The sequence below is a fragment of the Panthera onca genome, chromosome B2 (assembly GCF_046562875.1).
Source record: "Panthera onca isolate mPanOnc1 chromosome B2, mPanOnc1 haplotype 2, whole genome shotgun sequence".
In the NCBI taxonomy this organism is placed as follows: domain Eukaryota; kingdom Metazoa; phylum Chordata; class Mammalia; order Carnivora; family Felidae; genus Panthera; species Panthera onca.
In genome coordinates, this window is record NC_138343.1 from 94,160,963 (window position 1) to 94,188,227 (window position 27,265).

General features: G+C 34.9%; 1 protein-coding gene across 1 annotated transcript in view; it reads left to right on the forward strand.

Annotated features, from left to right (window-relative positions):
* Window positions 1-5,101: 5,101 nt before the first annotated feature.
* The window catches only part of LIN28B (lin-28 RNA binding posttranscriptional regulator B), a 112,975-nt gene continuing 90,811 nt past the window's right edge, over window positions 5,102-27,265 (forward strand). The window contains exons 1-2 of the mRNA XM_078447632.2: window positions 5,102-5,231; window positions 5,787-5,974. Coding sequence (XP_078303758.2) covers window positions 5,102-5,231; window positions 5,787-5,974 — 318 coding nt within the window. The remainder of the gene's footprint in view (window positions 5,232-5,786; window positions 5,975-27,265) is intronic.

A 27,265-nucleotide genomic window follows, 5' to 3' on the forward strand; every position in this document is an offset into this window, starting at 1 on the left:
ATGAAACTTCTTTTTGTGCTGTTTTGGGCAAAATAATGTAATGCTTATTACTGAATGATTTTCTAACCCAATTGCTGTTCCATTTGAAATCATATAAGGAAATATTGAGCACGTTTCAGAAAATATTTGTTAGGAGTAACAAAAAAATTATATTTCTCCTTTTCGTTGGGAGAGAAGTATGTTAACAGAGTAGGGCTTTTTTTTTTTTCTATTCGTTTTTTTTTTTTTAAACGAAACTTTCTACAAAATGGTGGTCTTAAAATAATGCCCCTTTCTGAATTTAATTATATTCCTTTGAATACTTTGCTGAAACATAACTGACCAAAAAGAAAGAAAGTTGCTTGTTTTTGAAATATGAAGGTAATTTGTCTGGAAAACTTAAAATTTATGCTAATCGGTTCCTGTTTTTCCATAATTTAATTATACCTGGGGAAATGTGTTAAGATATTTAAGGCAAAAGTTTAAGAGAGTTTTACAGCTGTGTAAAAGTTCTCAAATTGGAACAATTGTGTTTAAGCCAGAGCATTTTGCTTCCAGATAAGGAAATTAAATGAGAACGGAATTTTGCTTTTTGGAAACAAAAACAAAATACCCCCCCAATTCTGAAGTGCCTCTACTATAAGACCAGCGCACCCAGGCGAGTACTCTTTCATTTGACTCCGTATTATAAGAATTTGAGGAAAAGTTATTTGCCAGCAATGCCAGTGGTTTGCTGAAACGCAGCGGGTGGGAGGGATGGGGAACACTTTGCCCGACGTGTGGGTCCGCTGTTTTTGAGCAGGAAACCTCACCCCGGGGCCAGAGAGCCGCTTCCCTAAAATCCTCCGCGGTCGCCGCTCCACCTCCTTCCCCGCGGAATTCTTTTCCTGATCCTCTAAAGGCGCATTGCCACGTTTTCCTGGCTTCCCGAAAGGACGGCGCCAGGGGTCTGTCTGAAGACAGCTCCATTTTAGGTTTGGCCTGTTGGGGGAGTGAGGGTGGCGGTGGTGGTCAGTCCCTGGGGGCCTGGTTCCCTCTCCCCCTTGACCTCACTTGTCTTAGGGGAGACTCTGACCTGTCACAGATAAGGGACCAAGTTATAAATTTTATACATCTGGAAATGCAGTAAAAGTAGTGAATTGTGCCAGGTGTTGCCTTCAAAATAGTGAAGGCAAGGGCTTCTTTTGTTTGGTGTTCTTGGGGCGAAAGGACAATCTAAACGCCCCTCACTAATGAGAAATCACCAGCCTTCTTTGGAAGGTTTGACTTCTAGAGAGGGGGTGGTGATGTGATGAATAAGGGAAAGGTGACTGGGGAGGGAGGGTAAGGGGAGAGGAAGTTGCTGGGGCGGGAGGTGGAGGGAAAGGGCGGATCCGCTGGCCTGGGGGTCTTGGCGACCCTGGGAGGCTAGCTGGGCGGGAAGGCGCTCGGCTGCGAAGGCGAAGGCGGCGCAGGGGCTGCAGACCCCAGCCCCATTTGCCTGCAGGAGAGCGCGGGTGTTGTCGCTCACCGCAGTGCCACTGCCCCTCCTCCTAGTTTTAAGAAGAACCAAAGCATTGTTTCTGCTGTAATAGAAGTCACTGAAGTCACTCATTGCTTATAGTTGACAACGACGTTGGCTCAGGCACCTCTTTGGGCTCCTTGCATTGTACTCTTAGAGGTAAAAGAGAAAAGAAAAGAAAGGGAAAGAAAACGGTCGATGAAATGTGTACTTCGTTTTTTAAACGAAGAAATCTTAGATTGTCATGACCAACGGGCATGTGATAGGTTAATTCCTTAATTTTTCTCCCCAGTGCGTTGATGATTCTTTGTAGGTACCTGAACTCATTCTTAAAACATTTTGAAAGAACTATGGTAAATCAAAATACTAAACATTTGGCTTTCACAAATATAAAACATGCGTTTTGAGTCAAGCACAGGTCTTTCTGGCACTAAAAACAAGTAGGAAATGAGAAAAAAATTAAAACCAGAAGACTTCAGGAAGGTGACAAATTGGAAAGCATTCTAGGAGATTCATAGGACTATTTTATGTGAAAGAAGCACTCTAAGAGCTTAAAGAGATTATGGTCAGTTTTATAAAAAGGATCTTAGGCTCAAAAGATTGGGGGGGGGTGGGCAGAAAAGACGAATCTATTGAAATGACAGTGCCATATCCCCAAAATAGTAGTATTTTTCTGTGTGTGACTGTGTCTCCCTTGTCAATTTCCTCCCCTCCTCTCCCTTCTTTTCCTCTTGTCTTTTCTACCCACCTCCCTCCCCCAGGTATGTAAATGTATTTGACTTAAATTCCTTGTGAATGAATGTTAGAGGATTTCTCTGAGTTCCTAGTTGGAAAAAGCCTTCTACACAACTTGAAAGGCTGATGTCCCTCTCAGGAAATGAATGAGTCGATAACCTCTGACACCAGTGACCAGTCCAGTGAACCCTACCTTAATTCCACTAATACTGGAGGCCGCCAATCAGGCAAGACTGTGAATCTCATAACCATACCATTCAGTGTAGTTCAGTTATGGTATTTCACACTTTTAGTATATATTTATATATTGATAGTTTTGAGTTACATCAAATTTAAGCATAAACAAGAACTCAGAATCCACCTATATGTTGTTTCTGATTTTCTAATTAAACTATTTTCTAATTAAAAATAAACAACAGATAAAATATTGTTTACCATAAATGTGTGTTGGTGACAAAACCAAACTATACTGCTGTGAATTTTATAATTACTTTCATATAAATAATAACACCTCCCTTCAATTTACATGAGTACTTTTTTAGATTATTTTTCTGTTACCAGATGTTGATTTTTAAAAGTAATTCTTTTGTTCAAAATATAACTTATTTTAAATTTTATCTATTTCCTATTATGTGAAATGTTTCCCCTGAAATGCCATCATTAAAGTTACTTCATTATAGGTCAGTGTAATCAGTTGATTTCTACTATTAAAATAGTGCCTAAAAATGTTTTGTTAGCAAATAATTTTTTTTGAGAGCTTGGAGCTTTTGTTACTCTTGCAAAATCATTTGGATTTTTACAGTTTTGCTTTCTTCCCCAACCAACTGGAAGGTGGTTATTCTCCCCAAAGTAAATAAAATGAGAAAGCTTTGCCTCCTTTCCTGAGAAACAACAAAAGAAATAAACACGAAAAATCTTTCCAAATTGATCAATCTTGATTGATGCCTTTTACCACAAACAGCTGAAAAGAACATATTTACACACACCCGTTTATTTGTTCTGCACTAATTAGAATTTATATTTAGTTGTTTACTATGGGGAGGAGGTGTAAAGATAGGTGCATTCTGTGGATTTTCAAAGCTTTTAGATTCAGAATCCCCACATTTTAGTTTGTGTGAAACAGTATTAGAGTTAGAGGAGTGTGGGCATGTTTGGAGATCTGGGAGGGGGATTGCGGGTAAGGTGGGGGAGGGTCAACCCGGTAGCTTTGCCGAAGGGAAGTGGTATCTGTACAGTTTCTCCGTAAACTGCTTGTTTAAGAAAATGGGGGGTGGGGTGGGGGAAAGAGTGGTGGTGCATTTTAATGTTTCAGAGACGGGGTATGTTTTGTATTTTAAAGGAAGTAAGGCATTTCTAGTGGATCTATAATATTTACTGTAGTATTCGATGAGGGCGGTGATATTGGCGTCAGCGTCCAGTCATCAACAATCGTTTGAATCAATTTGAAAGGTAAAGGGTAAGCGTTTTGAAACTGGGGCCGGCCAGAGAAGGGATGGAAGGAGCCTAATCCGTTATTAAATTTTCGCTTCTTCGACTCTTCTGTCCATTGGCGGTGGACTTTTTAAATGTCAGGGTCCAATCAGTATGATACGAATTTACCTTTTCTACTCCACTTGTCCCCTTTCTTCTCCCCTCCCCCCGCCCGTGCCCGCTTTTTTTCCTCTCCCCCCCCCCCCCCCCCCCACTTCTCTGGCTCTGCTGCAGCCTGTGCTGGCGCTCCCCTCCCCCTCCCTGCCCTACGTCGTCTTGCTCTTGGGGAACAATCGCCACTGATTGAGGTTCACTCTATGTTAGGCTGGAAAACTGGGCTGTTATTTAGGAAGTCATTAATCACATCTCCTCCCCCGGAAAGAGATGGCGGAGAAACCTGTGAAGTACAATTCCCCGTTCAAAATGTTCCGAGATGATGAACCAAAACATAAATTGAGTACATGAACGTGCTAGCGATTTTTCCAGCAAGATCTAATTTTAAATCTAAAAAAATTTCGGGGCACGATCAGGGAAATGTGTGCTTTGGTCTTATTGTAGGTGTATGTTACTATTATCTCAAGTTTCATGGAGATGTAATTAGGTTTAATTAGGTCCTTTGTAAATTACACATTTTCCTCTCAGAATTGAGTTAAATATGAATTTCTTTGCCCCAAGCAGGTTGACTGTTACGGAGCAGCTGACTTCTTAGGGGAGAAACAGCGTAACATCGGTTGCTTTATTTAGAGGGCTTTTTCCCCCTAAATGAGATTATTTAGACAGGCTTGTGTGTAAGGCACGCGTGTGCACATATATGACCGTGCCGTTTTTTCTAAATCGACGATTCACAAGGACCCTCCATTGTGTCTAAGTAAAAGCACGAAATCAGCATTCTGATTTATCGCAAAGAAGCGTCCCAAATTGTCTTTAAGATAACATGTTTGAGTTTTTCATGTTCATTCATAAATTATTTTGATGTCAGCATAGATGAAATGGCGATTGGTTATCTCTTCCTCTTGCCAGCCCCTTAAGGATCCGAGGTGAAATTAGTAGCAAGAAAGCATGTAATTGACAAAGTCACGTGGCTCAGGGGGCCAGAAACTGGAGAGAGAAGAGAAAAAAATCAAAAGAGGGAAAGCACATTAGACCATGCGAGCTAAATTTGTGATCGCACAAAATCAAGATGTTAGATTGATTCAGAAGATCACTCCGTTCCAAAGGGAAAGTTTTCATCTCACGAGTTTGGAGCAGAGGGCCCGTGGGGCAACATGGCCGAAGGTTAATTTTCTTTTCTATTGTTTTACTGTGATTTTCTCTCTTCCTTTCTCTCCCCCCCTCCCCCTTTCCCACCCTTCTTTGCCCGTCCTCCCTTCCCCTTTTACCCCAATACTGGGCATTACCCCCACTCCCCATCGCGCAATGGGGCTTTCTGCAACCTATTGTTATAGATCTCCAAAAATGTTTTGTACCGCCCACACTGATTCACAACTTGAAAAGCTTTCAGGGGGCTATTGTTTGAATTGTTTGAGTGTGATTAAGCGCAGTTTCAGTTAGTGAGCCCGAGAAAACTTTTATACACCTGCCCCCTCCCCCATTCCACCCCAACTTTAATTGAAAGTTATTGGGGGGAGGGGAATGCACATTGCAAATAACCCTGGATTCACTGCCGCTGCATGTGTATTAACTAGCTCTAACCATCTTCACGATTTCTCTTTTCTCCTCGTGCCCGCCGGAGAGAATAGTTACGCCGAAATTTTCTTTTTGTAAATGGGACGAGTGTTAAATCAGCAATATGCAAGTAAAGTATCGCATGCTGTAATCGTAATATGTGGCCGAAAAAAATGGAGTTAAATGAAAAAGTACACGTATGTACAGAAAAGTGGAAGTTGATGTGATCGATAGAGCAGTGTGGCTCCCTCCTCCCCCGCTTCCCCTTTTAACCCTTTCATTTTAAATATTTTCTGTAGAAGAAAAGAATCAACCTTTATTGGAGTTTCTTTCTGTTTCCTTCCCCCACCCCCCACCCCCAAGCAGTTTTTTTCTCTTTCAACGAACAGTTTGGGAATACAGACTAACTGACTTTTTTTTGTCCTGTTCTACTCAGGCGGGGCAGGCAAAGGTGGTGGTGAAGGGCCCGGGAAGCTGCCGGAGCAGGCAGAGGAGGAATCCCAGGTTTTGCACGGAACTGGCCACTGTAAGTGGTTCAATGTGCGAATGGGATTTGGATTCATCTCCATGATAAACCGAGAGGGAAGCCCCTTGGATATTCCAGTCGATGTGTTTGTGCACCAAGTAAGCCAAACTTTTTCCCTCTCTTCTCCTTTTACCATGTGCAGGATTTGGTCAGTAGTTTTGTCAGTGGTCATACGCTGAAAGACAAAATCTTCCTTGCAGTCAGGAGTTAATCCGGTATGTGTATGGACCCCTTACTGGGTATCTTTTCCTAAACAGAAAATGAAATCTTTGAAATTTCACCGCTTGGCTGCTGGTTGACTTTATTAGCAAGTTCTCCTCTTCATTCGACAGCGAAATTGCTGTAGTGTAGCTTCCGGTGTTATCGGTTACAATATACTTCGTCGTCTGTGCCTAGTGAATGAATGGGGAAATGAATGAAGAAACAGGGATCACTTAAGTTTAAAAAAGCAAACAAACAAACTTTTGCTATTGTAGGACACCTTTTAGACATCTTTAGTCACACCAGCTTCCCCTATTATATTTCTGCCTCCCTGGTAGTCGTTTGTAGGTTTAAATAAAAATAATTTGATTTCACAGTAAAATAAGATAGAACACTATTGGTCTACCATGGATTTGATGAAATGCCCAAGGATAGGTTGGTTGGTAGTCAGACATTTAGAAATGTGCTCCCTTTTAGGGCATAGGTCCAAGGAGACTGTCTCTTTAAGAAACTGAACTCAAAAAAGCATGTGGCCAGCTGTGGCTCTAGCTTGTGTGTCTAAAATGTGCTAGTCTGCCACTTTGGGTAAATTTCCACCATTGCTTATATTGTGTTGTAATTTTTTTAAGATGCTTAAATACCAAACAGAATGTCATTGCTTATCATTTTCAAAAATTTACCCAGAAACAAGTAAATTAATACCTCTTCCATTTTTACTCCTCTCTATTGCTTAATCTCATCATAGTAAAAAAAATATATATTTATAATTTGCAGGTTTGATTATTGCATTGAAAGAAGTTAATTCTCTGTAATGAATCCTTAGGAGTAAAGGGATTTAAGACCAAAGAGGTTTGTTTTGGCTTGACATTTAAGTATTAAAAATTGAATGAATGGCATTCAGTACCACAGGTTGCCTGACAGATACATGGAGAAAATAGTATACTTTTATGAAAATTATATATTTTATTTGATACTGTATTGCACCTTCCTGGTAATATTTACAACTTCCTTTATCCCCAAGGAATATCATCTTAAAATTAAGTATATAAACAATAGAAACATATGAAACCATTCTGTTTTGATCTGTTGTCCTGTGGTGGTTGGTAGCTTCCTGACCTTGCTGCGTGGTGTATGTTTTCCTTTCCTAAAGGCCTGGCCATCATTATTGGCTGTTTACATGTGGAAGGATCAGCATAATCTGTGAATTGAAACAGGGTTTAAATATGTAAATAGAAGTCCATAGACAGGCTACTGGATTTTATGCCTCCTACTTTATATTGTAAAATGAACCTACATTTTCAGCTTTTTCCCTCCCTAGACTGAATGACTTGAAATCATTGACAAATTCATTTTCTCTCAGGCTCTGGCTTTCTCCACTTTGAACCTTCTTTAGGTTGTTAAATTGTTCTTTACGATCTCATAAATTTGTTTTATAGATGAATGAAAAAAAATAGCCCTTTTCTTCTTTGATCACACCTTGTTATAATTTGGTTTTCTATGTTTTCCTTTTAATATTTTCAAATGCTAGACATTTTATTAACCAATATTAATGTTGAGAACCACAAGACATCCAAATTTAAGGTATTTAAGGATTATATGTTGGTAAACATATGTATGTCCACTGAATTATGAAATACCCTATTGTGGGAAAAGTTTTATTTATAGATTGTAAACAGTTTCTAGAGTACAACTATAGATTATTAACATTCAATTGCTTTAATCCTCTGTTACAAGTCATGTATTTACTTAAAAACGTATTAAAATGGGGAGATAAAATGTATTTTTCAGGAGGATCTATCTAGATACATTCTTGGGAAGAAGTATGTAAAAAAGTTGATAAAACTTAAGTATTAGCATTTTTGTGATGTAAAAAAAGAGCAGTGATATTCTTTAAATTTGAAATTAGAAAGTGATACTTTAGGGAGTTTTTTTGATGGCTACAGTACTCGTTTTTTGAAATATGTTTCACTTTTTTACTAGGGAAAATTATTGCTTTATTTTTTTCTTCTTGATTTTAGGCTTTGGGAGGAATTTCTGTCTTCTATTGGGACTTACACAAATTTCATATAAATCATATGAATAATTGTTCTGAAAAAGGCAGAATCCTACAGATTGTAGCCAGGCAATTTCAAGTAACAATTAGATGGTCGTAAATGATCTGTGCAGGTATCTTGTCAGCATCACTTACACAATCAGGTTGCAATTCAGGACCATTTTACAAGAGTTTTTAAAATACTTTTAAAATCATTCTTTTATTGCCATTTTTACTGTACGAGAATTTTTGAAAGCATACCACATTAATGTATCATTCAAATTAATTTTTTCCCTCTTATGTCTATGTGCTATTTTGTTATAAAAGAATAAGCATTGTAGATAATTAGGAATTTTAAATGTTTAACTGTACAATATCATTATTTTAAATACATGCAATTTCTTTTTGAGTATTCAGAAGTACACGTGTCATTGGATTTTTTTAAGTATTATGAAACATTTTTAATAGTATATATTTGGGGAAATGAAAAAATAATTTTAGTTTAATATAATATTTAAAAACTTATGCCAAGGCTCCCAGGATTTTTTTCTCTTGAAAAGATATTAACTACAGATACTTCAATAATAAATAAATATATAAAAAACATACAATTAAATAGGAATAGCAAAAAAATCCTGACTGCAAAGAACTGCACATCAAAAACAATTTAGTTGCTATGAAATGAAGAGAAGATATACGTATATATTGTTCAGTTGCTATGAAATGAAGATATGCATGTGTACTTTTAAAATAGAGCTGTACATTCTTACATAATTCTACTTAAAGTATGTTTGCAAGAATACAGTCAAACTTTCTTCTAGTCTCTGTAATGTCACCAACTTCTCAAAAATAAACATATGACTTAGCTAATGTACCTTCCCTGTCCTTAATTGTTGATAAATGCAGTGAGGACTCTGCTGTTTGAGGATGGTGTGTGACCATTGGTGGTTTAAAATGTCAGTCTTATTTGACTTCCTAATACTGTGATTTAAATGGTCATATGATTATGGATTGGTAATAATTATATGTATTCTGACACATTAATATGGAAACCTGATAGTGTTTAATAATATTTGTAAAAACTTACAAGAATGTGTAAATATTTTGTGAATTTCCTTAGAGCTTATTGCTTTCGAGTTGTTCCTTAAAATATTTAATGTTTAAAATTTGACAGTTTTCATGATGACTTATTTGTAATTAGGGTATATTTGTAGGAATTTCTTACTTTAGAATCCAGTGCAAAACACAGAGATTAGTCTTTCAATTGAAGTAAGAATATGCATACATGGTTAATACAGATTTGTAAGTCTAGGTTACTAGTAAGGTGATGTCATCAATGTACAGTTAGTGTGTAAGTGTTAATAATTAATAACTTCTATTAGTTTATTATTAACAGTTAAAAAAATTGCATCCACAGATTGTGGGATAACATGTTTAAATTACTTGGAAAGTTCTCTTGTAACTTTTTGAAATGTTATAAACTTTGATAGGACTTAAATATTTGATAATATTTTAGATAAGTCACATGATAATTAAAAGGAGATCCTTTTGGAGAGGGGCAGTGTTACCCAGTAACTACCTGTTGATGTTTATTATCATTTACGTTTTCTTTACATAAATTTTGATACTTATTTCCAAATAAATATTCTCTCTCTCAATGAGATAAACTTTATTTTGTTCAGGGGAGGGATAGAATCCATTCTCCTTACTGCCCTCTCTTCAGCTCACTTGCATAATATTTTCTTTGTTTGTTAGTTATATATTTGGAATTCTTTGCCATCAATTATGGTATACAGAATTTTTAACATAAATGTATTTCATCTATTTCACTACTTATGTAAGAATTTCTTCTCAAAGGGAGTAATTTCAAAATGACTAATTCACCTACCATTACTTGATAGGCTTAAATACGTATTAATAATTTGGTTGGAATTCTTAATTTACCTTTCAAATATGTTGATATTTTCATCTTATGCTCTTTATTTCTGGTTTGTAGTTTGATCTTAATGGAAAACACAATTGTCCATATTACGGCGATTTTATATATTTTATGTTCCTTTTATTACTTTGTTCAGAAAACATCTCAAAGTAATGGAAACAGAAGAAATAAGAATAATTACTGTAACAGATAAATTTAAAGCATTTTTATTAATAGTATAGGGTATAAAAACATTTGGAGATTAACAGTTTTTAAATATATGAACATTTGAAATATATGCAGTTCAGTTGATGAAGAATAGAGTTCATGTCTCAGTGATTAATTAATTATACAATTTATGAAAACATTTACTCCAGTGTGTTCATGTTTAAGGATTTTTCATAGTATTTCATCACCAACTTATTAGTCATCTTTGTTTTTATCGTAGTTTGGCATGAAAACATTTTTCACATGTAGAATAGATGTGATTATTATTATTCTCGGGACTCTTGAAAATGTCAGTTTCAAAAATTATTTAGACAAAGTAAAATCCTGGAAATTAAAAAAATATCATATAACAGAGCTCATTTGTTAGCGAGTTATGTATAATTTCATATTTGAAAATGGTTCCTAATGCTACCAGGTTTTGAAGATGATTTGCCCAATTTGGAAGAATCCCAAACGAAATAAAGCTATTTAATCATAAAATCATATTTGAAGTCATTTAAATCCAAATTTTATGACTTTTATTGTCTTTACAGATATTGGATACTTCTGATTTTCAAATGCTGGTCCATTTTCAAGACCCTTTTTTGTTTACTTCTAAAAAGATACTTTTATTCTAATTCAGTTTAAACATGAAGTATGAATTGGGAACATTTAAGACAGTCTTCATGTTAAATAGTATTGATGAATATCAACTATACTTCAATAAAAATGAATAAAGATCATTGTTGTCTTAGATATTTTCCTCATTTTTGATTCTTCTTTTTTAAAAGACTTCACAAAAAATGAAGGCAATAAATCAAAGGATTGTTTTTTAAACAAATACGTAAGAGAGAAACAACTTACTTGTGGCATGACAACTTTAACCTACCTTTAACTGATCTTAGAATGCTTGGTTTTCATAAAAAGTTAACAACTTCTTTTTTGCCTGCATTCAACATGGTAGATAAAAAGTGAGTTTATTGTTGTAAATTTTGTTGTTTTGGGGCAGCAAGGAACCCTTATTATTTAAATTTGCCAGAATTCTTTCTGTTCAGAAATTACATAGATATTGCAGATGTTTTTTTTGTTTATCTTAACTGAGTAGTTCTTTTGGTATTGTGATTAACCTAAAAGTTTGGAGTTAAAAATGTGGTGTGCTGTGTTTTTATTTCTAATCCAAGTATAACCTAAGCAAATAAAGTAAGGATATTTCTGATTAGTTAAACTGGAAATGTATTACTTTAAGGTATGATATTCTTTGGACTTGATTTGGAACTACATGTGAAATAAAATACTTTCTTATTATCAGTTCTTTATATCTTGAGATATTTCTCACTGAATTTTAAGTAACAAGAAATTCAGTATATAGTTCAGTATATAGTTATTATAGGTTATGGCATTGTAACATAAACAGTCCATAGAAACATAAATGGTTTACATTTTTCTCTAAAATAATTTGATTATAACATCTTCTGATATTGAAAAGTTCACAGTAATATATTTAAGAAAGTACATTGTGGATCAGTAAGGTACATTTAAAAATTGTCTTTTAATGAGTGCTTCTATTAAAAGAGTAACGAAAATATTTGTTATATTGCATTTTGATACATCAAGATTAATCTTACTTTCCATCTAGCAACAAATTGGAAAATTATCTGAAGATTACAGCCTCCTGCCCAGTATCTAAATATTTGACTGTTTGGAGATGCTGTCTAGCATAAGACTCATAGATTTAGTCTTATCTTTCTTTCCACAATCAGTGGCAAATTGGAGTAATTAATACCTGACTTTTCAGGATGTTGTGAAGTATAGAGATACTGTCATATAATTTGCCTGGCAAGTGTGTTTAACAAACTAAACTGTAAACAAGTCCTTGTCACAACAAAATCACAGATAGGTTATTTTCAGTGGCATATATTCATAGTAGAAAATTAAGTTGGTACCTTCTTTTATGTGCTCTCTTTAAAATTGGGCAAAATGTGTTGTATAATGTTAACAGCTTAATCTCCATTGCAGTGAACTACAAAGCATTTTATTATAATTTTATGGCATAAAATATTGTGTAATATTATTGAAAATACCAGGATATAAATTGAGATATGGGAATGACTTGGTTACATAGATTGTTTTAATAGTTTTATCATGAGATTTTACCTGAGTATTTAGTTGTACATATCCAGTTGTATATTCTTCAGTGTAAGCTGAGGGAAAAAATACTGTTTTAAGTAGACCTGCTGCAATAATTTAATACTTTTTGCTCTAATACTAATTATTTAGTCCTTGTGAGGTACTGTACAGTGGCAGAGCTTCTAGTCAAAAAGATCACTGTTGAAATCCCAGTTTATTGTTTGTAGGGAAAGTGAGTAACCTTGTCAGTGTCTCAGGGTCCTGTAAAGGGAGGGGACAAAGCGGTGACCACTTTAGTATAGGGTTATTATGAGGATTAAATGTTATTACACATGTAGAGCATTTAACACTGAGCCTGGCAGAGAGTAAAGGCTCAGTGATGTTTGTTGTACATAGTTAGCATTTCTAAGAAGAGGTAGTGTGGTAGAGTAAGGGATAAAGCATCAGAAACGAAGGTTTAGATCTGGCTCTGCCACTTGGTGGTTTTCTTACTTCTGACTAGTCACTTCCTCTGAGCTTCAGTGTTCCCATGGGTGAAATGTGTTCAATAATATTTTTTCTCCCTATTTTTGTGGGTTAGGGTAAGGGTTCATTGAGGTAGTACACATGAAAATAATTTAAGAATTGTAACAGTACCGGGTTTTCGTTTTAATCTTTATTTTGAGCACTGCATTTTTACTTATACCCTCATCACAAAAATTATCAGAATTTTTGAAAGGTAATAAGCTCATGTCATTTATTTTTTTGCCTTGTCTGCTTATTGAAGTATAATATATAGAATAAAATTCACCAAATTTAAGTATACAGTTAGATGAGTTTTGACAAATTATGTAACCACCACCACAGTCATTTCATCACCCCAAAAAGTTCCCTTGTGTCCATTTGTAGTCACCCTGGAAGACAAGAGGTTCAGTTATTCTATATGATTATTGATAGGTCATAGTAACTGGTTAACTTACCTGGCTCTTTTTGTTACCTTAGACCTAAGCTACAATTCAGTTATCAAATACAGTCTGAACTTATCTGAATTATGCAAATTACCTTTCTACTAGTAGTTTCTGTGTTTGTGAAAGTGAGATTAATTAGTATGCATTTCACTGATCTTCAGTCTTAATTTCATTTATCCTTATGGTACTTTTTTATGCAGCAGAAACTCATTGTTTACCTAAAGAGCATAATTAGGTTTATTGATACTCATATTTCTTTTCAGAAATTTAATGAATTTATATCTCAACTGAGTAAACATTCTTAGAGGTGTAAATTGACAAGATGGTTTATTGTATAAAAGTACGGACTTGTAAGAAAACGGTTACTCTAGAAAGTTCCTGGCTCGATGTCTATTCAGCTACTTTGTTATCGATCACATAGTAGGTGTAAAGCACTGTTGGATGATAGATTTTCAAGTTCTGCTCTCCAGGGGCACCTGGGTGGCTCAGTCAGTTAAACTTCCAACTCTTGATTTTGGTTCAGGTCATGACCTCACAGTTTCTAGAGTTGGAGCCCCACGCTGGGGCTCTGCACTGACAGTGTGGATCTTCCTTGGGACTCTGACTCTCCCTCTCTCTCTGCCCTTCCCATGCTCACACTGTCTCTGTCTCTCAAAATAAATAAATAAACTTAAAAAAAAAAAGAGTTCTGCTCTCCAGTTTGCTATATATTCTTTTTATTTTCTTCTTCGCAGAATCTTTAATATGATCTTTCCAATTCTCATTCTTTTTATATGAGGTACAAAAGCAGTGGATCATTTTTTTCCATTGACTATTCACTTTCTTTTTATAAATCTAGTTACACAATGTCTGTCCATTTAATTTGGGGGAAAACTCTGATAAAACAATAAATGTTACTTTTCAGATTTTGAGCTAAATACAGCGATTTTTCATGTCTTAAAATACATAGTTTTCAGATTTCATATGTAAAAACTATCTTTACCAATGCTTAGAATCATTTCATTGTGCTTTTAATAATACACTTAACTTTTACCAGCTGCTTTACCCTTTTGTTATAACAGTCTACTTTTTTTTTTTAAAAAAGCCCACTTTCATTTATTACTTTGTTAATCTTAAAGTTGTCATTTATTTCAAAGTCTTTTAAGTGTAATTTGCTAATAACCTTAAGATTTTTATTAAGTTTTATTGTGCTATGTATGTAAAATTCAAATTAATTTTGCTCCGGCCAGGATTTCTTCATGACTGTTTATTTCCTTAAGCTTTGTAAACAGTTGCGTAGGCCATTAATGATAGTAGCTAGAATGTTCCCAGATACTATATGCTTAAATTCTGTTATCTTAACATTTTCTTCATTCAGTTGAATTCTTTATCCTTAGTTCAGTCTGTAACAGAAGTCTGACAACACAGGTTGTATCTATTGCTTTAAATACTTAGTGAATCAGTGATATATTGTGGAGCTTGGAATGAATTCTATCAACTGTTTTTCCAAAGTAGGATTTTAATAATACATCAATTTGCTTATAGTATGGAAACGCTTATATTTGGAGACTAATTCCACCTTCAACAACATCCTTAAATAGATTAAATGATATTAGAAACACATACCTAGCACAGTTCTATGTAAGCCATACATTTACAAAGATAAATGAATAAATTTTTTCAATTTTAACAAGTGAAAAAAAAAACCTTCTCTTTTTAGGACTGGTTAAACTATGAGTCAGAAATTTAATCAGAGTATTGAGTTCATTTATTTAACTCTCTAATTAAAATTTTTAGTTGAATACTAAATCTAAGGACAGTTGGACTTGCACGTTTGTCCCTTTCACTGTTTCCTCCCCCATGCCATTGAAGGATTTTGAATGGTGAGGAATTTGCGCCCTTTGGCTCAGGTTGCAGACCCACTTGATCAAGCCAGAGAAGCTGGGGTCAGAACTATTCATTGCTTATCTTTTCCTTGGGCCACTTGTAAATCCTGCCTTTCTGCTCTGTAAAAAATCTCTTTCTATCAGACTTATAATAAAGCCTGGAGTTTAAAAATGGGCATAATAGTTGATGCTTGATTGTGACTCTACGTGGGTTGATTTCACTAATTTAGAAGTTTTTCACTGCATTGCAGCTTATTTGGTGTGTATAATGTTATTTAAATATATGTTCTTTCATAAGATATTGTAAAAGCACGCCGTCAGGAACGAGTGTGATGATATGATATTCCATCAGGTTGAGATTTTATGCCTTTGAAATGTAGTGATTATCTTTAAGTAAATTGAATCAGTTAATTTCAATCAGATCTATTTAAAAAAATCCCAAAATATTTATTTTGTTTTCATGTGCCTAATTTCTAGCATTTATACTGACATTTAAAATTTGCTCGAATCAACTATAGTACAAGTTTGTTAACTTTATCAATAATGGTGTGAAGACTTTAAATATAGAGTCAGGTTTAAACAAACACAAAACACTTTGTTCTTATCTCAGCATCCCTTAAAAGTATACAGCTCTAGTTCAGGACCTCAGGACCACCCATCACCCAGGACATTGGATACTCCTATTTATTCAAGAAGCTTGCGAAGTATCTGTGTGCCAGTGGGGGGATGGTGTGTGTATCTGTGTAGGGAATCACAGTTAGGTGATTTTACCCCAACAAAAGCAGCAACATTGTTTATAAACTGAATTATGTCCCTGTAGAATTTTCTAGTTGTGGAAACTAAGTTACATTAAGTGCCTGTTATTTTCTGTAAGCTTTGGTTGCAATTTTCACATTTTTGATGCTTTCAGAAGGTTAAAGTGGGCCCCCATTAAGATTAACCTCAATCCATTACAGCTTTTTGGCTTTCAGGCCCCACCCATTGGCCTTGGATAGCTAATACCAAGCTTTTGTTTCTTCCTGTAGAAAGGAAAGGAAAGAAAACTGTTCTTTCTTTTTCATTGTGTAAGTCATGTGACTTCCCTTTTGGTTAGTTACAGATAGGATGGAAGTGAATCTCAAAATGAATAAGATATCAAAAGTTTTATGTTTGGATGAAATATTTGTTGAAATATTATTGAATTCATGTGTTTTATGCATTAAAATATTTGTTTTTGAACAGCTATACCTCATTTGACGTTCATGCTGCTGTTTTTTTTAGGAAGCCAAAAAAAGATATTAAATAGATTTTTAAAATAATACTCATCTTTTTATCTACATTGTGGTAGTTTCTTAGTGTACTTATTTTTCTGTTATCTTTTGGCATCATTTGGGGTTTCTGAATTGTAGCTTATCCTCAGAACTCACAGTGTAAAGAAAACAGGGGTGGTGTTTGGGATGATTTATCAAGGAAAAATTGCTGGTAGGAAAAGAAGAAAGAAATGTGTTATAGGACTGCATGTAAATGTAAGAAGAAATGAATTGTATATATTTTCGCTTGTTCCTCTTCCATTTAATCTCTTGCTAATAATAAGCAGTATAGCTGGCTGTTTGGGAGAAAATGCTATCGAGCTCTTAGGCTATTAATATCAATAGACAAATGTTTTACTATGAAGTTAGATAATATGAGGATAAATGTTGATATTTAGTTCTAATTTGGTGATTTAGTCATGATGTTATGATTTAGTATGGAACATTAAATAGTTAATCTTTAAAGTTATTTTTGTTTGTCCTTAAACTTTTTAAATATTTAAATTATCTTTTAGTAAATAGTATAGCTGCCACCAAATAATAAGTAAAATGTTGGAGACAATGGTAGTTTTAAGAGTATCATCTCAAAGATTTTTAAAATATAGTGTTCTTTGGCACATATTTCTAAGCACGTTAATACTTTTAAAAGACTTTTGAGAAGAATACTATTTTAAAATCTAGGATGTGTTTTTATTTAAAATATTTTATTTCAATAAAATGTTCCAGACTGTCCTTCCATAAAAAAAGCATTGTTTCTTACATTTTTATAGTGTCATAGATCTTAAAGGACAGTGATATTTAATCCAATGATTCTGTTATCAATCCAGGATGACTTGGTTAATTAGATTTGAAAATATGAAAAATTTGTAGAGATATAGAAAATCCTCTTAAGTTTCTATTAATAATGGTAGGTTATCAGCTTTTCAATAACAGGGATCTGGTATGAAGTCTGTAATTAATGTGTTGGTCCATGCTTTAGTGACATTAAAATTTATAGCAAGTGATTTATTTTGCATGTGTTTTGCAATTGAATATTTCAGTTTCTGCCTAATTAATTCATGTAAATATTTATTGACATTTTATTTAATGTTTCAACTGTCACTACAATTTTGCTTTGGGGAAAAGTTTAGGGTGCCTTTCTCTCTGTGATCTTCCCTCATTTACATTTGGGTAGCAAGCTATTCATAAAACACCAAGGCTATTATTAAGTGTTTAAATCTAGTATTGATATTTATTGTTGAAATAATCCATTTAGTGTCTTAGTGACACTGTAAGTTTAAAATAAAAAATAAACAAAACCTATGTTTAAAAAATTGCTACTGGGTTTTTTTGTGTGTGTGTACTACATGCTTCCCCCTCCCCAAACAAAATTTGGTATTAGAAGGCAAAAAGTTGAGCATTTTCCTTTTATAACTTTCTGGGCTTTTTTCTGCAATAATTTTTTTTTTAACTTGTACAGAGAAAAGTAACTTTTAAAATGATTTTATATGGCGTTAAGTGACTTCATGTTTGTTCAAAATAAAGCTCATTTGTGGGATTAATGCCATTTGGGGTATTGTTACTTGTTTTCATGTGGGTTACTGTGACCATATGATTCTGGATTTTCTTTCTCTGAAAATAAACTTCATAGGGCCAAGTAAATATGGGCATTTGTTTCAATACATATTCTTTATCTTAGTGTTGGGTATTTATTTTTGGAAAGACATTTAGATTTTTTTAAATGTTAACAAATAATGTTTGGGAAATGGTCTTGTTAGGTATTGACCACTTTTCCATCCTTTCTGCCTTCACTTTTAAAAGTATCTGGTCACTATTAAACCATTAATCTGTATAAAAGTAATTCAGAATTTCTCGTGATATTTAGTGTTTGATACATATTCAATTACCCAAATTTACAGAATCCAAATGATTTTTGGAAAATCTCATAAAACATAGGAAAATGTTTTCAGAGTGAGATTTTAGTACAATAGAGTTCATTATTTTGACTTATTTTTAAAAATTTTAGCTGTAAATTGAGAAAAGAAATTACTGAAATTATTAAAGCACTGTGTTGTTCCCAAATTATTCTCTGCCCTAACACATCATTTGATCTGCCACTAGGAATTATGAAGGCCCTAAGTGGACTCTCTTTAGTCTCCTTCCCTTGTTTTTCCCCCCTCCCCCTCCTCTCGCCTATTCGGGAAGGAAGCCTGAGGCCCTAGCTCTTAGAGATACCAGGAAAAAGCAATCACTCAGCACAAAGTGTCTGTCTTTAGCAGAAGTATCATCCCTTGGAGAGGAGAATGGTTGAGAAGAGGTTAATTATAGATAATAAGAGGTTTTTCAAATTTATTCCAAGTCAATTTAAAATTTGGTTTTGGTACAGATGGATATTACTGTAGTTACTCAAAAGGAAGTCTACTTTGTCTGTTTAGGCATTAGCAAAGTCTAACCTAGTCCACTTTTCTGTCTTTACTTAGCCTTGGTTAAATCCTTTATACTTTATCCAGTGGCTATTGCCAGTAATTTTCCTAACACTGAGGAGGATGAGTTATAAACAAAAGCAATGGATGGTTAGGCAATATGAACATTTCTAAACAGTTAATGATATTTGTAGTATTTTCCTAAATTTCCAAAGAAAGTGTACATGAAATGTTTTACTCTACGTCACTTGTCATCTGAAGATAATATTTTTTGTGTGTAACATACTTTTGCCTAGAGGAAGACTTTTGAATCCACAAACTGAATCATAAAATAAGCTAACAGTGAAAATAAATTGATACTGATAGATCTAGAAGTGTTGTAATTATTTCCTTAGGTTGTTCACAAAACTCTTTTTTTCCCAAGGGGAGTAAAAAATGCAGTCAGTGGGGTAAACACTATAAACTGTAAGATTGCTGAAGGGCCCAAGTTTCTTCCATTGTACTATAGGTATTTCTGCTAGCACGTCTCCATCTTACAGGGTAATCCCTTACTTAGCTCCACATGCATTTAAGTCTCTTCTCCTTGTTGACCCTGGTTTGAAAAACTTAAGCAGAATGGTAATGGAATCTCACAATTAGCCTAATGAGGATTTTAGAAGTCATAATTTAGGGATCCCTGGCTGACTCAATCAGAGGAGCCTGCAACTCTGAATCTCGGGGCCATGAGTTCGAGCCCCGCATTGGGTGTAGACATTGCTGAAATAAATAAGTACGTAAAAAAAAAAAACAACTCATAATTTGTATCAATAGACAATAAAAGTAAATATTACATAATACATAGTTTTTAAGGAATGAACCAAAGATAATTTGAAAATTTTAAATATTATGTACTTAAAGTGCAAATACAAAAATATAATAGCAAGTTATGTAAGGTAATATAAAAATGGTAACTTTAAGCAATCTTTTGGATAGAATAACTTTAAAAATACAGTTAGAATGCACTTACATATTTCTTTCTATTGGTCTAACCCTTCTCCAGATAAACAGACATTTATGTTTGTTTTGTTTTGTTTTTTAGCTGCTTGATATTACTGATAAATTCCCACTACCGTATGCCTGGGGATAGACTACACCATTTGCCACCATTTGATCCTATGTCCCAGTCATCCCAAACCACTGGTATGCACCAGTGCTCCCCTCAACCCAGGCTTCTGTTCTGTCAACACAAGAATACTATTGCAATGCTGGTAATCATACCTCAGTAACAATGGCACAGAATGGTAACAGTAGTTATCATGTAACTTGTATAGAGTGCTTGCATGTGCCAAGTACTGTACTAAGCATTTTGTATCCATTAAATTTTGACTCTGAAAAAAGAGTTACTATTAATTGTCTCATTTTTACAGATGAAGAAATGATCTTAGAATGGCAGATAGCCTAATTTCATGCAGTTGAACCAGCAGTATGATTCCTAGAGCAGTGCTCTTAAATCTCTGGGTTCCAACAACATTTTGTGTCTGCTTAAATTTTATATTAATGTGCTTTTTTTAATTTATTTTTTTTTAAATTTTTTTTTCAACGTTTTTTATTTATTTTTGGGACAGAGAGAGACAGAGCATGAACGGGGGAGGGGCAGAGAGAGAGGGAGACACAGAATCGGAAACAGGCTCCAGGCTCCGAGCCATCAGCCCAGAGCCTGACGCGGGGCTCGAACTCACGGACCGCGAGATCGTGACCTGGCTGAAGTCGGACGCTTAACCGACTGCGCCACCCAGGCGCCCCTGTGCTTTTTTTTAAAAGTTTATTCATTTTTTGAAAGAGAGAGAGCAAGCAGGAGAGGGCAGAGAGAGAGAAAGAGAGAGAGAGACAGAAAATCCCAAGCAGGCTCCATGCCATCAGCACAGAGCCCAAGGTGGAGCTCAAACTCATGAACTGTGAGATCATGACCTCAGCCAGTGTGTGATCAGGCAGTTGTCCTTCCCTGGTCAGAGCTGTTTGTGAATTTCTTTAAAGTCCTCATTCTCTGAAGCTTCATTGGCTGTTTGTTTTCTGAATAAACTTTAGACTTTTTAGCCAGGCCTCCAAGGTCTTCATGATCTGATTGATTCTACTTACAAATTTTTCTTATCATACTTCTTATTTAAATTGTCTGATTTGCCAGTTAGAATCTGTCACTGTAAACATACCCTGCATTTCTTTATCTTTTCCCCTTTGCACAGATAATACTGTCTTTTCCCTAAATTCCTCCTGCATTTGCTTTCGGAAAGCCTGACCATCTTTCAGATTCCAGCCCCAGATTCAGGTCCTTCTGTCCTGAGGCCTTTCCTTATTCTAGCTAGTATTGCTGAGTTCCTTATAAACTCCAAAACTCTTTATAAATAATGGGGTCACTTGCACTGATGATCTTCTGTTATATATTCTCCTACTAAATTGTAAGTTCTAAGTGTTCTAAGTGGAATTGTTTTACCAAATTTTGTATTCCCTACAATACATAGGTGCATGCTTTTCATATAATTATTACTCAAAAAAATTTCTTGAGTAATGAAAACACATTACATTAGGGACATCTTCCTCCCGTCTTCCATTGGATAAGAAGATATGGTTTATTAAAAAAAAAAAAAAAGTGGTTTGGCTTATAGGGAACTAGCTGAATTCATATTGTCCGAAAGAGATATGCAAGCTCACCTCATTTGAAAGAAAACCTAGTGTTCAATTTATTGTCAGTTTGCTTTTTATGTCACTTACGTGTTGGTTCTACGCTGAGTTATATATGGTAAATGCAGAACACTTTTGGGTTTCTCCATTCCAGCCTTTAGCAGAAAAGATGGTGGCTTCTGTGCTATATTTATTACCATAGTTTATTGCTAAGTCTATAAAGTGTGTGCAGTTTATTGGAGGGGAAGGACTAACCTAATTCTCTTCTTAAGTCCAGAGAACACTGACTTGGATATTCAATAAATGTTTTAAGTGGCAATATCATTAGGGAGATGAAATGATACGAAATGCAAATCGTGGAGACCTTGGAGTGACATAGACCTGGGTTTGAATCCCAGCTCCCGTTCTGGCCAGCTGTTTGAATTTTCTCACATTACCTTACCTCAGATTTCCTATCTATAAAAATCAGGTAGCAGTACTAATTTTATAGCGTTGCAAGACTCTGAGTTAGTGTATTCTAAGTGTCTAGTCTCATGCCTGAAAGGAGAATAATCGGTATCCTGACTGTTCTCTTTTTGTCTTTGTTTCTTAACTTTTTATTTGTTGGTGTGTTTTTTTAACTTATAAAATTGTGTGTGTATGTATATATATATGTGTGTATATATATGCACATATATATATACATATATATACATACACACACATACATACATATATATATATATATACACACACACACGTATATGTATATATATATTCTGATATAATGCAGAAAAGAATATCTAGTATAAAGGGATGGCAGGGCCCAAACTTAGCAAATAAATGAGACTAACCACACACTATGAAACTTAATGGAGAAAAGTATAGTTATCTATATCTTAGTTAATAACAGAAGTAAAAAGTATAATGAATGCAAGTCAGTTCCTCAAGTGCAGGATGGGGCTAATCTCTCTTGCTATCTGCTTGTGTGAAAAAGATCTATGGTTTTTGTTGTGGAAACGGTTGGTTGCATAGCCAGCAGCAGTTCCTTCCTTTCTTCTGAATCTTTTGTTCACATATTCACCTCTATCTTTCTGTGTCCCTGGGAAAGATGACTCCATCTCTAAGGTAGCTCTTATCAGTCTAAGCACTTGGCATCCTCCTCTAAACTGTTTCAAGTCCAGGAGCAGAGATGAGACCTAACTTGGCTTCTTCAGTCAGGAGAGGAGCAGTTACTTACATTTTACAATTAAAAGACTTACTGTTCTTTTATTTCTATGACTCTGCCTTCTCTCTGCCTCTGTTCTTTTCCCTTGTGTGGAACTTGACCCATTACATTTCCTTTTATAGGTACTGAGTTCCGATCTGGAGGACATGCCTCTCACCCTTTCCCATCTCCCACTTTCCACCAAATTGGGTTACTCAGATATGAGAATTTGGTGTCATTTCTAACTCATGATTCTTCTTTATCCTTCATGTCCAGTCAGTAATTTTTAAAATAATCTTAAAATGCCACACAACTTCCTGTCATCTATATTTGAGATCTCGATCAGAGTCTTGATAAGGCTGCTCTTGTGTTCCTACCTAGAAGAACATGGACCTGAACATTAGGCAAATCAGATAAAGAAGCGTTGGCATTAAAGGCAGGCATCTGAAATGACTTGATGTTAGGGTCTTCCACTGGTGAGCTTCTGCAGGTAGATCAGTCCTCAAAGGGAATCTAGTGGTAGGCAGTCTAATCAAGACTTAGCTCCATCAGTTTATTCAACAAAATTATTGAATACCTCATATGTGAGCTACAGCAGTGAGCAAACCAAAATGAAAGTACCTGCCCTGACACCAGCTCCCACACCCCCCCTCTCTTTTCTATCTTCTATCTCACTGTAAAAAATAGGAACACACTGGGGCGCCTGGGTGGCGCAGTCGGTTAAGCGTCCGACTTCAGCCAGGTCACGATCTCGCGGTCCGTGAGTTCGAGCCCCGCGTCAGGCTCTGGGCTGATGGCTCAGAGCCTGGAGCCTGATTCCGATTCTGTGTCTCCCTCTCTCTCTGCCCCTCCCCCGTTCATGCTCTGTCTCTCTCTGTCCCAAAAATAAATAAAAAAAAAAAAAACAAAAAAAAAACGTTGAAAAAAAAAAAAAAAATAGGAACACAGACTAACCACATCAGGTACAAAATCCAGCATCTTCAACTTTTAAAAAATCTCACAGTAATATTTAGACTCTGGAAATCAATTTCAGGAAAACTGGAACATAAGGAAAAAAGTAAAAGAATGTGTTTTGTTTGGGGGGAAAGAGAAAAGAAAATCAATGAGATAAGTCTAAGTCTGAATTCTAGAACATTCTAAAAATTATATTCTGGGGTACATATAGTGGTATTTTTGAGGAGATACAGAGGTTAATGATCCATAGCAGAATTTCTCAACCTCGACACATTGGGTCAGGTTGGACCTTTTGGACCAGATAATTCTTTGCTGTGAGGGGCTATCCTATGCTCTGTAGGACAGGTAGCAATATCCTTGACCTCAACCCACTAGATGCCAGCAGCACACTTCCCCAGTAGCGACAACCAGAAATGTGTACAACATTGCTGCATGGCCCCTGGAGGGCAAAATTACCCCATTTAACGACCTCTAATTTAACAACTTTGATAAGTGCTTTATCAAATATATAGTGCTTCATAATTAATATCTTACCATCTTTTCTTAAACAGAAATATAGTCCAAAATTATTTTAGAAAGCCTGGACGTTTGGGATGAGAAATTACCACCAAGTTCATATTTAAGTAACATAATGGACTAAAAGCTAATTTTGAAACATTTTAACCTTTTAAGTTTTAGAATGTTAATGTATTGCATTGTTCTGATTATAGATGTAGTACATATTGAGTATAGGAAATTTAGAAAAAGAAGAATATAAAGACAGTAATAAAAGTCACTTATTTCTGCTTAACTTTTAGTTTTTTAACTTTAATTCTTTTTTACTCTTTTTTCCCCTTTTTGTACCTTAAATTCTAGTTTTGAATCATTTACTTTTTTATGCTCTTTGTCTAAAAGTTTTTTTCAAAAAGGGAAAATAATTTTCAATTCCCTTTGTCAAATTATTGCCAGTTATAAATTAGAGGAGTTTAAAACTAATAATAGGAAAAATAGGGATTTACAAATTAATTTGGAAATTGAGAAAAGAAAGTATAAACCTATAACACTATGCATTTGAGTGACAGATTCTAAATAATATTTATTGATGAAGTGTAAATTTTTGGAAATAAGAGTAAACCTAACAATTTACATTATTTCTTACTTTAATTCACTCATAATTTCACAAATCTGAATATGTGGTTTTTAAAATTTTTTAAAATTTAAATCCTTTGGAAAGTTTTGTCATTTGGGAAAAGTTAGGGAAAACAATAACAATTACATTAATATGTTTTCCTTTTTTTTCTTAATTAAAAAAATATTTATTCATGAGCGAGTGAGCGAGAGAGGCAGAGCACAAGCAGGGGACAGGCAGAGAGAGAGGGAGATACATAATCTGAAACAGGCTCCAGGCTCTGAGCTGTCAGCACAGAGCCCGACCTGGGGCTTGAACTCATGAACCATGAGATCATGACCTGAGCTGAAATTGGATGCTTAACTGACTGAGCCACCCAGGCACCCTTGTTTTTATTTTCTTGTGCAAAATATAGAAAGGATTGGTAGGTGTTTTTATTTCGTTTAACATTTTAGGTCATCATTAAATCTTCAGCTAGTTTTTCAGTTTTATAGGCAAATTAATATTTTTTTTTACCTGATATGGAATTTAGTTCTGCTAACTATATTTAGAGATGATCTTTACTTCTAAAATATATTACTTAAAATTACTTATAGTTGTATTAAATTTAATAAAATGCCATGAAATAATTGTTACTATAATTTATAGATATATGCAAGTTTTGATGAGTCTGTATGTATAAGCAGAGCATATCAACTGTCTTGTCTGTGCCATTTGCAGTTGAGAGAAGGTGAAGTTTTATTTCTTTCAAAAAGGAAGATGCTTGGCCACACAGCAAGGAGGAAAAGCATTCTGGGCAGGGAAAATGCAGGTGTTAAATGGGAGAAACAGCGCTTTGAGTTTAAAAATTTCATATGGCAGGGAGTTCCCAGGAGCCCCCCTCAACCTTAAATTCCCAAATTGGTTTCAGAGATGCACGAATGTGTATATTCCTTTTTATGCACAGGTCATATGCTGACCTAAATTTAAGTGGCAAGTGTGCTTTAGGTTCTGTCTTTCTTTATAGAAAATAAAAAACCTTTCTTAAAGGAAAAATTTTCATTTAATACGAAAGGAAACGGCCTTTATACCCCCTTTAAATGTTTTCTCAAGAGTGATTGACTCCTTATCTGGTCATCCGCGTGCTTACTAGTTGTCACCCATGTGTGTTCTCTCTACACAGAAAGTAATTTCCTGTACTCAAGTACAGACTTGAGTGAGTCTATACTCAAGACTGCACTAACCTTTTGTATCATGTCCACTTAAACTGTTGACCGTCCTACTCATTTTCTCAACACAGCCACAACGAACAGACATCCCTAATCTGATATGCATTGTAGTCCTGCCATATATTAAAAGGTATACCTGTTGCTATCATTTTCTGTTACATATTCCATGTTACAGATTTTCTCTTGTCTCCTGGGTGCTTAGCCCATTCTTAAGATAATGCTAATTAGAATTGAGGTTGGACACCACAAGAGGTTCTGAAACATCTTATTTTAGCTAGCAAAAATACAGCATCACAAAGGATGCAGACATATCCTTCCACACTATAAACTCACCTCTGCCTGTTTCCTTTGTGTTATTTTTTATCTTTTCTAAAACACTGCTATTTTTAAGATCTTGCACTCATTTTGCTCCTCTTTCCACTGTATGTGTGTGTATTTTTTTTCTTCTCTTTTTCAACTTCCACCCCCACTCTCTCTTCCCAGTGTAAAGAGCTTCTGTAGGAAATTGACAATCAGTGTCTTTCTGCTTCAGAGTCTTTAACAAGTGGAGCTGGCTGTTAAGAGAAATTGACCAGGTTCCTGTGATCCTTGTCTGTTTCTCTGATTAATCCATTTTTCTTTACTGGAGAAGCTGCTTTTAACAAAAGAAAAAGAGCTTGAAATTTCAATCGTTTGCCCATTGCTGCCTAGCTTACATATGCTCTTCTTTCTCTGTCACTTTGTTTTTATTATAAACTCTTAATTCTTGGCTTTCAGTTACCTCATTTGTAATGGACAATGAAGAGCTAATTTCACATAGTTCATATATCCTCAATAATCCCTACTAATTCCAGTATGTGCACAATTTAATTTATAAAGCTGGTTCCTATTCAAAAGACAATAACTACAAATCTTATGAGTGCATTTCTTTCCTAGCTCTTGTTGACTTTCCTACAAAAACCAATGCCAAGCAATTCCAAAATGCTTAAAAGGAAATCATGCTATCATAGAATGAAATACAGTGAAATCCAGAAAAAACAGGGAGAGTGACTATAATGCTCTTTTAATAGGGATATTTCTTTAAGCATGTCAAGTACTATTATATTAAGAAACAGAATTAAAAGAATGTGTCTTCAAGTCATGGACAAGTTTGAGCAGCCAAGTTAGCCTGAAAATAAGGTTATAAGATCTAATGAGAAAATTAACAAAGTGGACAAAATGTATTTGGAATATCCCTTAGGTATTATGTGAAGGTGTTTGCACATAGTGATACTAGATAATAGGATTATCATAGGAAGGAGTTAATTTGAA